Source organism: Antennarius striatus, chromosome 3 (genome assembly GCF_040054535.1).
Source record: "Antennarius striatus isolate MH-2024 chromosome 3, ASM4005453v1, whole genome shotgun sequence".
NCBI classification, from domain to species: domain Eukaryota; kingdom Metazoa; phylum Chordata; class Actinopteri; order Lophiiformes; family Antennariidae; genus Antennarius; species Antennarius striatus.
Genome location: NC_090778.1, coordinates 3,723,797 through 3,737,030, shown reverse-complemented (window position 1 = coordinate 3,737,030; position 13,234 = coordinate 3,723,797). Strand labels below are relative to the sequence as shown.

Here is a 13,234-nt window from a genome sequence, read left to right as displayed (position 1 = left end):
TCTATATATATACTGTGTATATATATATATATATATATATATATATATATATATATATATATACACACACACACACAGACATACACACACACACACACACACACACACACACATATATATATATATATATATATATATATATATATATATATATATATATATATATATATATATATATATATCAGTAACAATTTGTTTCTGGGCCCAGAGCTGGAACCGCTCTACAAATGTTCACGTGATACCGTACGCGCATTCTATTGGCTGACGGCATCCGGACGTGCACTACGTTCCGTGAATCTCAGACTTCCGTGAGACACCAAAGTGCTTTAATTAGTGGTTTGATATCAGTATGGGGAGAGTTCATAAATGTTTGAATTACCGTAAATAGTTAGATAAATAGTTTGTCGCTCTATCGCGGACGCGTTAACCGCGAGGAACGATGGCATACCTTTTTAGTTAGACACCTAATGAGATATAATCACAAAACAAAAAGCAACAATTTCAGGAAGCCAGAGGCAAAAAAATGTGTAGGTCAGGATAAAATGTTGAATTCAGGGGTATCGCGGGATGTTGCAGTCTCTGATTGTCTTGTCATTATTGAATTACTTGCAGGAACTCATGTTTTCTCGACCCAGTGAAGAACCCGTGTGTTACTTCTTACCGGCCACTAGATGGCAGCACAGACCAAAACATCACGTAAAGACTTAGATTGAGAGATACAGTATATAGAGATATAGATACATACATACTGTACATATATACTTTATCAATCCTGGAGGAAATTGTACACATCAGAAGATCTGAGGAGCAACTTTTAGTCATGTGAGCAACAAGGGTGACAAACTTGATCAACATGTATGTGGAAACATCTTTCCACTGGGTGATAAAGAAGGTTTTCTTTTCTTGACAAGGTGCATTCTTCCATGCCTCACAAGATAGTACAGTATAACACACACATTGTGTTGAACAAATTCACACTGGAATTACCCTTGAAGGTGTTGTAAGCCTAGAATGACGTAACATCAGCGGTTTCTTTGCTGTTCAGTTCAGTTTTGACAGCCTGTTAAATCCACTGTTACAAGTTTGCAATGTTTTTCCTTTTATAAATTCATAATGAACTGTTTAGGAAGTTCTGCAATATATTTGCTTGTTTGTTGCTACACCAGTTCAACTTATTCAGTTCATGTAATGTTAACATCTCTATTTATGTTTATTCCTCAGGGGGGAAATGTCTATAGATTCATCAAAAATAGTGTTATAATCTTGTTATTTGAAATAAACTGTAATAACATAGTATTTAATACAATTTTAATTCACTTTTAACCCTGGTATTTACAGTTTATACTGGGTTTGCTTATGCTTTGCTGTTCTTAGTCCTCTAACAAGATGTACTGTATGCATATGCTGCAATTGCCACACTTGAAAACAGTACTGCAGTGTTACATTATTACATACACAACTGTATTATATTAATACATTTATGAAGAATTTGTTTCAAACCAATTGTGATCCAGTTTTTGTTTTTTTGAAATTTTTGGCTGTGTGTATGTTCTACAACGTTTTATGACTCAAGAGAACAAATATTTTTTGTCCAGACTCTGACTGTCATTATTTACAGTGTAGTTCAGGTTTCTTTATATTTATGACTTTGCATTTTTGTGAACTATGTCTACAATACATTTGGATATAATTTGCTTGAACAAATCAAGTTACATTCACAGACCTTATTCAGGTTTCTGAGGCGTCATAAAGTTAAAGTCAAATACTTTGCATAAAGAATATCAACATGAGTTGCAATTATAGATCTGGTACCCTGAACATGATGAAATGACTTATACACAATAAATAACCAATAACTAAAAGACTATAACATGTTTATTCAGCTCTTTTTCTAAACAGTCTGATGTGAATGAAATAGTTTGGGTTTGACAGCAATAATTTGTTGAGAAAAAGGTGAAAATCTCATAGATCCGGTAACGTTCTGATCATGTAAATTAAATATGTTCTATTATAGCTCCTTATTACAAAAAATTATAACAATTACAGTATTACAATTTTCGTTTTCTGAGGATAGATTTTCCTTATAAATCACGAAACGTGTCGACTTGGACGCTCATAAACCTGCCGTTTCTTCCAGTGTTTGATTTCAATCTTTGATTTATCACGTATAATTTAAACAGTACCAATATTTATCAGAAATAGTCCCCACCTGAAGCCTCCCTACCCTACAACGTGTCTGTGGTGAGATTAATCGTCCTCTCTCTAACCACGCCCCATTACTGCTGTCGCCTAGGAAACGGGGCGTGGATACGGCGCTCGTGAAGCAGGTGAGCGACGTGATTGGCTGAAGTGTCGTAAGACGTAATAGCGTGCCATCGTTCCATCGGTCTTCAGTCAGCCGGCGTTCAGCGGGGCCGGCTGTGGGTGTCTGACGCCGGGAGGGTCGCAGCAGCTCACCGTCATTCTTCACTCAGAATCCGACTTCTGCTCCAGGTAAACTGTTTTCTGGTGTAAATAATAATTAATGTCATTTCCCTCGTTAGTAAACAGACACATCGCATGGAGGACCGCAATTATCCTGAGTGGTGATGACTGAAAGAGGCGGAAAGAGGCGGCAGCAAAGCCGCTCCAGGAGCTCTTCAGGCGGGCTTAGCGGCGGTTCTCCTGCTGGAAGTCCTGTCTTTATGTAACGTTAGATTTATTGAACATTTATTTAACACATTTATTTAACATTTGTGAGCGGTACATGACGGTTTTCTCCAGTTGAGAAACAAGAAAATCTCTTTGAGCACCTGAGAATATCAGTCATTTGGAGTCAATTACTTTAACTGAGGCAATTTGAAATTAGATAAATTCAAAATTATAACGATTTTTTGTTTCAAAAGAATTTTTTTTTAAAAAAAAAGCACCTTTAATAAACATTTGATTATTTACAGTATTTTCTTTGGGCTGAGATCTTGAATTATTTTTGAAAGCAGTCTGTCCTAAAAGTATTTCAATGTTTGTTTTTAATGCATTTCCATTTAAATTCTGTCAATACTCAAAGTGGCAACTAACCCCCAGCACAAGTTCTAAGTAAACAGTATGAAATAGACCAATAGTCACACAAAATGGAAAAGGTGGCTCATCTTAATTAACAGAGTGAACTGCTTACATTTAACAACAGAGTAATTTCATTACAAAGTGCAAAACAAACAGAAGTAGTCAGATATTAGCAAGTGAATGAAATGTAAACGCCTCATGCAATTTCCTCCGGGATTAATAAAGTATCTATCTATCTATCAATCTATCAAAGATTTAAATGCTTTCAAATGCTTTCTACTATAGGTCGCTGCACAATGTAAAAACACAGGAAAAGTCCTGAAAACTGATTATTTCTTTCTGTTTCAAGGCATAAATGAAAAATAAAAGTGCATTCATGTTCAGTGTGTGAAAAGTAAAATATTTACTTTAACCCTGTCTTGTTTAGTTAGAGAATGAGGTCACATGAAATGGGATCGCTTCAGGACATCTTGAACAAAATACCTTTTTGAGAGAATAATGTATATGATTTTTGTGTCCTGGGATCACATTACTTCTCTTTTCTGGCAGCTCCATCCCATCATGTTGACCCGTCTGTTCCGCATGCACGGCCTCCTGGTGGCCTCCCACCCCTGGGAGGTGATCGTCAGCACGGTCACCCTTACCATCTGCATGATGTCCATGAACATGTTCACTGGGAATGACCAGATCTGTGGCTGGAACTTCGATTGCCCCAAAACAGAAGAGGTGAGCGGATGTCACAGCGTGAAGGAGGACACCGATCTCTAATGTAGTGAACCTCAGGACTGTCCCCCCAGTGTCAGCTCAGATTAGATGATAAATGTTGCTCTTAAGCTCTGGAGGTATATGAATACTTATTGTAACAACATACAGCAGCTCTAATGCACATATGTCAAAACTCAAGGCCCGGGGGCCAAATGTGGCCCGCCATATCATTTTATGTGGCCCGCGAGAGCATTGAAGGGTCAGAGTGTCTAAAAATAAATAGGTCAAAAGTGTGCTTTGACCAAAACTACATTTCCCACAATGCAGTAATTCCGCCCATTTTAACTCTGACAAACTTTTTAAACAAAGGTAACGTCCTAACTTGTGTCTGATGTTATTTTTCTTTATTGATTGATAGTTTGATCCTTGATTGATGGAGTTCTGTGGGTTTAATAACCTGACAAATTAAAAGGATTTATGTTAGAACAGAGAAACAAGTAAACATATTTATTTCTGTGCAATTGTAATAAGTAATAAATTCAGAGTTATTTAACATTAGGAGTGGTTACATTTATTTTACATTTATGTTACATTACATTGAGTTACATTTAGTTTACATTTGTAATTTACATCTGGCCCTTGGAGGACATTTTAATGCCTCACCCTTATCTTTATTAAAATTAAAAAGTCTTGCAATCCCCAATAGATATAAATCCTTCAATGATTACATTTCAGTAGCAGTGGCCCTGTTGTAGATGTGCTGATAGGTTTTATTACTTTATTTTATCATTACCTGTGGGTGTGCTGAGCTAAGCTAACAAGCTACTGGTTTCCTTTGAAACTACTGCAGAGATACAGTACAATATCTTTTTTATGAGGTCCTGGCTCTTGACAAGTTAAAATACAGTTTTTAAAGATGTGACCTGCTTTTTCATGTGGAATACATACACATATATGATATATATATATGTATAAAATATGAAGGAGATATATGTTTTACCTGCTGACACACATTTCCAGTGAACTCCTGAGATTTTTGTGAATGACAGGATCTTCTCTATTTTTCAGCAGATTCTGAGCAGTGACATCATCATCCTGACCATCACCCGCTGCATCGCCATCGTTTATATTTACTTCCAGTTCCAGAATTTGAGACAGCTGGGTTCCAAATACATTCTAGGTAAAATATTTTTAATATGTCAGTGACGTTAAAAATACCTGTGATGTAGAGGACGAAGATTTTGTGAGATAAATATAATATATATGTGTTTTCTCACTTGCAGGCATTGCTGGTCTTTTCACCATATTCTCCAGCTTTGTTTTCAGCACAGTTGTCATTCACTTTCTTGATAAAGAGCTAACAGGCTTGAAGTAAGGACACACTGTGAATACTGTCCCTTCTTTCCTCTTCATCAAAGCCTCCATTTGACAGTTGTGTTCTGTTCTCCAGTGAGGCGTTACCCTTCTTCCTGCTACTCATCGACCTCTCCAAAGCATGCGCTCTCGCAAAGTTCGCATTAAGTTCCAGTTCTCAGGTTAAAAAAAAAATCACTCATCACAATGCAAAATGCAATATGAAATAACCAGAATCCTCACTGACTTGGATATTATTCTCCACCTTGTTCAGGATGAAGTGAGGGACAACATCGCTCGTGGAATGGCGGTACTGGGACCTACATTTACTCTGGATGCCCTGGTGGAGTGTTTGGTGATCGGAGTGGGAACGATGTCAGGTACTTGTTATTTGGAGCTTCACCGAGGTTAATATTATTTGTATGTGACTGATTTGTAACTGAGTATCTGTCCTGCTTATTTCAGGGGTCCGGCAGCTGGAAATCATGTGTTGTTTTGGATGTATGTCTGTCTTGGCCAACTACTTTGTGTTCATGACCTTCTTCCCTGCTTGTGTCTCACTGGTGCTGGAGGTAATCTCTTCCTCCTTTCAAACAACACTGGTATTATATGACACATACGGGCAAACCTCGGTTTCCGACCCCAATTTGTTCCAGAAGGCTGTTTGAATAGCGATTTGTTCAAATTCCAAATACATTTTTCCCATTACAAATAATGTAAATGGTCTTAATCCGTTCCAAGACGCTAGAAAACGACCTTTTTTCAACATAATATCCATCCATTTTCTGCCGCTGTATCCGCGTACTGTATGTTATTTCATAATGTCATTTATATATCAGATTGTATAGTAATGAAACATCAAAGAAATGTAAAAGAAGCAAACATGAGAAAGAAAGAAAAAAAAACATGGATGTAATCAGGTTAGCCTAAGGTACGAGTTACCGTCGTCTTCTGGACAGAAGTTTACGGTACCGTAACTCGTACCATTGGCAACGGAACGCAAATTAAGTGAAAAATTATTGAATACAGTAAACTAAAATAAAAAGCACATTACAGTTAAAGCATAAGAAGGGAGGGAGAGGAGGAGGAAGATGGATGTTACTGCGTTTGTTTCGCGTTTGACTTGCAAATTTTGTTCGACTTCTCTAAGACAAAAAAATTCCAAATTCTTTGGTCGAATTCTGATTTGTTCGATGTCCAAAGCGTTCGAAAACCAAGGTTTGCTTGTATATTAAAGAGAGAGTAAAATCTAAAAAGGAGATCCTGATGCTGATTTCCAGGTTCCAAGCCTGGTTCAGGCTCACATGTGGACGGTATTGAACCCTAATGTCAGACTGTGTTGTGTTGGCTCCTGTAGCTGTCCCGTGAGAGTCAGGAGGGCCATCCCATCTGGCAGCTGAGCCACTTCTCCAGAGTGATGGAGGAAGAGGACAACAAACCCAACCCCGTGACCCAGCGAGTCAAAATGATCATGGTAACACGTCTCTTCCTTTGTTGGTGACATCTTTGTCACGCGGCCACGGTTGTGACCCCCCCCCACCCCACCCCTGTCTGCTCTGTCTGCAGTCTCTGGGTCTGGTGATGGTTCATGCTCACAGCCGCTGGATCGCTGAGCCCTCGTCCATCAACAACACAGTGGGTGTTCCTCACGTCAGCATCGGACTGGACCACCTTTCACCCAGGAGGATAGAGCCAGAGAAACCACTCTGGCACTTCTACCTCACCAGGTCAGGCTGTCGACATGTTAACGTCATGATGACAGGTGAAGCAGCTAACCTAAAGATGTTTGTGTCTCACGGAAGTGCGCTGCGTTCAGACTCACGTACGGTATCACGTGACTACCTACTAAAAACACACGATGAGATGAAACGGCGCCTTTTGATGCGCGAACGCACAATGGATTACTGTGTATAATCTCATAATCCTCTGGGAATCAGACTAGACAACATTAAATGAATGTTAATATAGGTAACTAAATGATAATGGAATATATTCTACATTTTTCTGTCCGTCTGTCCCCCCAGGATGTACACCATGGACGTGGAGCAGGTCATCTGTCTGGCCCTGGCCCTGCTGCTGGCTATCAAGTACATCTTCTTCGAGCAGGTTGAGATGGAGTCGACTCTGTCACTGAAGAACCCCATCACCATGTCCACCCCTCCCCTGACGCCACGGCGGCCCGTGGAGACCTGCTGCACGAAGGAGTCGTACGCTGCTTTGCCCCCGGTCACAACCCAGAGTGAGGCCGTCCCAGCCCCCGCCAACAGGGCAGAGAGAGGTGCGCCTGAGCTCAGTGATGGTGTTTTGACTTGTGTATCCCACAAATCCAACATATTTTTCCAATTTGTGGCCCCAGACGAGGTCATCCGGCCCCTGTCTGCCCTGACTGCAGATCCCCACCCAAAGATGTTCTTCGTCGCGGGGAAGGACGAGGAAGAAGTCAAGCCCAAGAAAGATTCGCCGTGCCTCCCCCTGAAGAGTAGAGACCTGGACGAGTGTGTGTCCATCCTCAACAACCCCGAGGTGAGGAGTCACACATCTTCTCCACAGCTGACCTCCTGTCAGGTGGACGATCGGTTACATCATCTCGGTCTGCTCCCCCCCCCCCCCCCCCGAGGCGTCACGTCCCACCAGAGCGCCTGCAGGACTGGAAGCAGTTGTGTGATTTACCGACACCGTAATGAGCTTAATGGCGCTGCTCTCTGTCTCTGAGGCTGAACCAATTAGAGCGTGACGCCAGTAGAAAAGACACTCTGACGCTCTCTGACCCCCACATCCACTCAGCTCACCTTTACTCGCTACAGAACTTACAGAACATTTCTTTTACCAAGACATGAGAGAAAAAGAATAGTCCAAAATATAAGAACTACTAGATTCCATTGGCAAATATAAGAGACTGTGTGGAATAGGATGGTGTGTGTGTGTGTGTGTGTGTGTGTGTGTGTGTGTGTGTGTGTGTGTGTGTGTGTGTGTGTGTCAGGAGTAATCAGTTTGAAATAACGACTCGTCAGTCACTGGATGATCGTGTCTTTGCAGCTGGGGCCTCGTTTCCTGAGCGACGCTGAGGTGATGCTGCTCGTCACCTCCAAACACATCCCATCATACAAGCTGGAGGCCACTATGGAGAGACCAGAGAGAGGAGTCGCCATCAGGAGGCAGATGATATCCGCTAAGCTCCCCTCGCCGACCGCTCTCTCCTCCCTGCCGTACACCGACTACGACTATTCCAAGGTGAAGACGCCGACGACAAACCGGCTGCTGAGCGACGTTTCTGCTGCTTGTTTTACCAGCTTGTCAATCTGCCTGTGTTTCCTAGGTGATGGGTGCTTGTTGCGAGAATGTGATTGGTTACATGCCTGTGCCGGTGGGCGTGGCCGGACCGTTACACCTGGATGGAAAGCAGTTCCAGGTTCCCCTGGCGACCACAGAGGGCTGCTTGGTCGCCAGCACCAACCGTGGTTGTCGAGCAATCGCTGTGAGTTTGTCATTAGAATGTGTGAATGAATAATTTACCTAAGACTCTATAAAAATGTCAGGTAGGGTACATATAAGGTGCACTGGATTATAAGGCCCACTGTCGGTTTTTACGAAAATTTAAAGTTTTTAGGCGCGCCTTATAGTGCGGGAAATACTGTATTTTAATGTTAAACAGGGGAGGTGGCTCGCTATCGGTTTAATTTTTCAAATGGTCGATGTTTCCCTGACAAACACGTGTGAATTGTGTTCAGTATTGTGAAAGCACGGAGACACAACTCAGGGATGGTGTCCAGGATGGAAATGCCTGAACGTGTTGAGTGGATCAGTAAATCCTCATCAGGGAGATGGAGGACAGAAAAAAAAAAAGACTGAAAACAACTTTTTTAGGTGGTGTTACAGTTGGATTTGGGCTTACAACCTCGTCATGTGTTTTTTTTTTTTTAAAATCTCGTTTCCCTGCACGCCGTAGCTGGGAGGCGGAGCCAGCAGTCGCATCCTGGCCGACAGCATGACCCGAGGACCCGTGGTGAGGCTACCGTCTGCCTGCCAGGCTGCTGAAGTCAAGGCCTGGCTGGAGAGCGCGGACGGTTTCCAGGTCATCAAAGATGCCTTTGACAACACCAGCAGGTTCGACGTGGGAGCTGAGCAAGAGTTGAGTCTCTGGGCTCGCTGTCCGGTGTGTGTTTACACCCTTTTTTGTTTTTTTGTGTGTGTGTGGACAGGTTTGCTCGGCTCCAGAAGGTGCTGGTTGGACTGGCCGGGAGAAATCTCTACATTCGCTTCCATTCAAAGACCGGTGACGCTATGGGGATGAATATGATCTCTAAGGTAGTGACGGTATGGACGTAATCTCACCGAGAGGAAGCCGTTCACACCCCCTTACCCCCGCATGTCTCTACTTGAAGGGTACAGAACAGGCTCTGGCCAGTCTGCAGAAGCACTTCCCAGATTTGCAGGTGGTGGCCGTCAGCGGAAACTACTGCACCGACAAGAAACCGGCCGCCATCAACTGGATCGAAGGCCGGGGCAAGTCTGCAGTGTGTGAAGCCACAATTCCTGCTAAAGTGGTCAGAGAGGTAGGAAGAGCCTGCGCTGAGACGGCAGCTCGATGTGTAAACCGTCGTCGTTTAGGGTACACAAAGACACAATCTCATGTTCGATGTGCTTCAGGTGTTGAAGACAACGACGGACGCGCTGGTGGAGGTGAACATCAGTAAGAACCTGGTGGGCTCGGCGATGGCGGGGAGCATCGGAGGATATAACGCTCACGCAGCCAACCTGGTGGCCGCCATCTACATCGCCTGTGGGCAGGTGGGGCGGCTCGAAGGAGATGGTCCGTTTTTATTTTACCCCCTTCTGGAGTTCCCTTTGTTTATATATATGTCTGTGTGTGTGTGTGTGTGTGTGTGTGTGTGTGGCCTCCAGGATCCAGCTCAGTCCGTGGGCAGCAGTAACTGCATCACCTTGATGGAGGCATCGGGTCCAACGGGGGAGGATCTATACATCAGCTGCACCATGCCCTCCATAGAGCTGGGTACTGTAGGTGGGGGCACCAACCTGCCCCCCCAGCAAGCCTGTCTCCAGGTAAAATGCACTTAAATCTTTTTGAATAATCCAGATTAAAACGTAGAGCGTTTATATAGTGTTGGAATGTTGTTGTTTTTTTCGAGTGCAGGAGCATTTTCTTTACTGACAACTGGTTATTAATGTGTGTGTGTGTGTGTGTGTGTGTGTGCGCGTGTGTGTGTGTGTGCAGATGCTGGGTGTACAGGGAGCCTGTCAGGATCGCCCGGGGGAGAATGCGCGGCAGCTAGCCAGAGTGGTGTGTGCTACCGTCATGGCTGGAGAGCTGTCGCTCATGGCTGCTCTGGCTGCTGGACACCTGGTGAAGAGTCACATGACACACAACAGGTACGAAGACAAAACCAGCTGTGGGTCACGTACTGTCTGCTGTGTGGAGAGAAAAACTTTAGACCTGGGGTGTCAAACTCATTATCATCAGCATAATGTCTGTCCTCAAAGGGCCAGATGTAACTAATAAATGTAACTAAATGTAACTCAATGTAATGTAACATAAATGTAACTACTCCTTAATGTTGTATAACTCTGAATGTATTACTGAATTTATTATCATTTGAATTTGTCAGGTTATTAAACCCACAAAACTCCATCAATCGAGGATCAAACTATCCAAGAGAATAAAGAAAAATAACATCAGACACAAGTTAGAACATGACCTTTATTGAAAATGTTTTAGTCAAAGTTAAAATGGGTTTAATTACGGCATTGTGGGAAATGTAGTTTTTGATCAAAGCACACTTTTGACCTATTTATTTTTGGACACTCTGACCCTGCTGACTCTTTGAGTCGGCATTTGACACACAATGTGTGATGGTGTTTATTGTGTTGTGTGCAGATCCAAGATAAACCTACAGGAGACTCCAGGAACATGCGCCTACAAAGCCTCCTGAGGGCCTGAGACGACCGCAGCCTCCCCCAATCCACAACCAACAAAACCAGGGAAAGATGGACCATCTGAAAGGATGAAAGAAAAATAAATTCTGCAATGGAAATTGACTTCGGAAGTCTTCAAAATGCTTTCAATGAGACACAGGACTGCCTTGATAAACCTCTACGTTACGAGTATGAAGAGTCCACGAAATTTGATCTGACTTTCTTGAGGAAGTGTTTACTTTTTTCTGTGTGATAATCCTTCATGGAGGGGCTACTGTCATGTTTAAATGCTTTCAGGTTGATGGGAAACGTAAAGAAAAACTAAGAAATAATAGTCAAACATACCAGAACAGTGAATGCTTGTGGATGAGGGAGGCTGTAAATGAATATCATCATTTAATGTGGTCTTCAGGGGGGGGTGTAGAGCTAATGAGAACACAGTGTCACAGATCAGCAGGACTGAAGCTGACTGGACTTCAAGATGACAGAAAGATTCACCATGACTGATAGAAGGAATAAAAGGCAATTATAAAAAAAAGAATGATTATCAGGATACAAGAAGCACTTAAAAATTAGGACCATAACCAAAATCATGATTTTGTTGAAAATTTTGGGTATTTTATACACCCTTCCACCTTATTTTAGGGATAAAGTGATTTGGTTTGAAAATAAGGAGGGAGGATATCAAAAACAGGCTCCGAGTGCCTGTACTTTAAATGGACCGTAGAATAAATCTTAATACCACTTAATGTGTTAAAATTTACAGTTTAATCATGCAAGATCATAATGATCTCTTAATGTCTGCGCTGTGGGTTTCCGTCCCTACAGTGTGGTTTAGTGCCCATTCACTTCAGGTATGTGTGTGAAAATGTATGAAAATCTGCAGACTCAAAAAGAAATGCAATTACATTTAATCACATCTGATGGTCACAGCAGTCTGTGTGTGACGCACACCAGATGGATTCGGTCACAGTGAGTCTTCCTCTTGTCCCAGGGATTACAAATATTTTGGATATATTTTGTAATAAATAAAACAGCACTTTACATTGACATGTTGTCATGTTTTCATGAATGCTTTCTTATGAATAATGCATGAACCTGAACCAGCTCAGATCCAGCTCCAGCATACCTGTGAACCCACAAGGTGCATAATCATTATTCATTCCATAGGAGGTGGTTACATGTGTCCTATAATGAAATCTAGATACTATTTCCTTTAAAGAGCTTCATAATAAAGAAATTAAGAAGTTTTTTTTTTAAACCAGTGATTTGTTTTAAATTGTTATATTATGTATGATTACTATTATGGATGCACAACAGTTGACAGTTAAATAAAACCAGTCATATACATCTGTGGAAAAACTGACAACAGCATTAACATCCGATCACTAAAGTAAACTATGGACATGACAGTTTGTCGTTGCTCAAAAGGGATTGCAACGCAAACTTATTGAGGAATTAATGCTCAAACCAGTATGATTAAGTGACCCCAAATATATTTGTGTGAAGTAATTGCAGCATCTGTCATAAAGTGTAGAAACAACAATGAAAGAGCTGCAGGAGGTCTCTGCTGACACTGTGTAGAAGTGGAGTCCTCCTGACCGGATCAGTCTAATGAATGGATGAATGACAGATGTAGGTGAGTGAAAGTTTCTCTTCTAATAGGATTAGGTGGCTTTAATGTTCTCCTTCTTTTCCTCCACACCCTGTCCAACAGATATCCAGACAGAAATCCTCCACTGATCTCTTAGTGCAGGTCCTCACCAGAGAGGCTCTCAGCCAATCAGATTACAGCCTGGTACATCTCACCAGTTTAGTGCAGAGTGATTGGCTCAGCCCTTCTGGGACAGGGCAGACTCATGAATAATGTTAAGAGTGTGCTGATCTGAGGTTTGGAGAAGAGGACAGCCCTCAGCTTCAACACTGTAGGTACATGTTAGTAAAATGTTGTATATGCAGGAAAGAACAGTGATTGGGCTGTTATACATAATTAAAGTAAAGAAAAACACACCCAACTCTGCCAGAATACAGTATATTCAGGTTCAGATAAACTTCTGAATGATGATTAAATCATCCTTAAAAAACTATTTGTCAAAGTAGATTCTATATTTTTCCTCACTCATGAAAACTGTGGGTGAGCTGTGGGTGGTGAAATGAACACAAACCAGCAGAACATTTGGCTCTAATGAACACCATGATGAAA

At 42.0% G+C, this 13,234-nt stretch overlaps 1 protein-coding gene across 2 annotated transcripts; it reads left to right on the top strand.

Moving 5' to 3' along the window:
- Positions 1-2,399: 2,399 nt before the first annotated feature.
- Positions 2,400-12,977, top strand: LOC137592466 (3-hydroxy-3-methylglutaryl-coenzyme A reductase-like). Of its 2 annotated transcripts, none has more exons than XM_068310662.1 (20): positions 2,400-2,493; positions 3,592-3,768; positions 4,819-4,927; positions 5,031-5,118; positions 5,198-5,282; positions 5,375-5,480; positions 5,566-5,672; positions 6,458-6,574; positions 6,667-6,827; positions 7,125-7,378; positions 7,457-7,623; positions 8,137-8,331; positions 8,417-8,575; positions 9,047-9,204; positions 9,300-9,405; positions 9,483-9,653; positions 9,748-9,888; positions 10,003-10,161; positions 10,334-10,488; positions 10,994-12,977. In XM_068310662.1, exons 2-20 carry the CDS (start codon positions 3,604-3,606, stop codon positions 11,046-11,048), a joined length of 2,658 nt encoding a protein of 885 aa, XP_068166763.1. In that variant the 5' UTR covers positions 2,400-2,493; positions 3,592-3,603; the 3' UTR covers positions 11,049-12,977. The 2 variants fall into 2 exon arrangements, with proteins under 2 accessions (XP_068166763.1, XP_068166761.1); XM_068310660.1 differs by having other exon boundaries at positions 4,816-4,927.
- The last annotated feature ends 257 nt before the right edge of the window (positions 12,978-13,234 follow it).

Coding starts and splice junctions, on each gene's coding strand:
- LOC137592466 (XM_068310660.1), top strand. CDS start 3,604: ATGTTGACCCGTCTGTTCCGCATGCACGGCCTCCTGGTGGCCTCCCAC. Junction 4,928..5,030: donor GGGTTCCAAATACATTCTAG/GTAAAATATTTT, acceptor TCTCACTTGCAG/GCATTGCTGGTCTTTTCACC. Junction 6,575..6,666: donor AGCGAGTCAAAATGATCATG/GTAACACGTCTC, acceptor CTCTGTCTGCAG/TCTCTGGGTCTGGTGATGGT.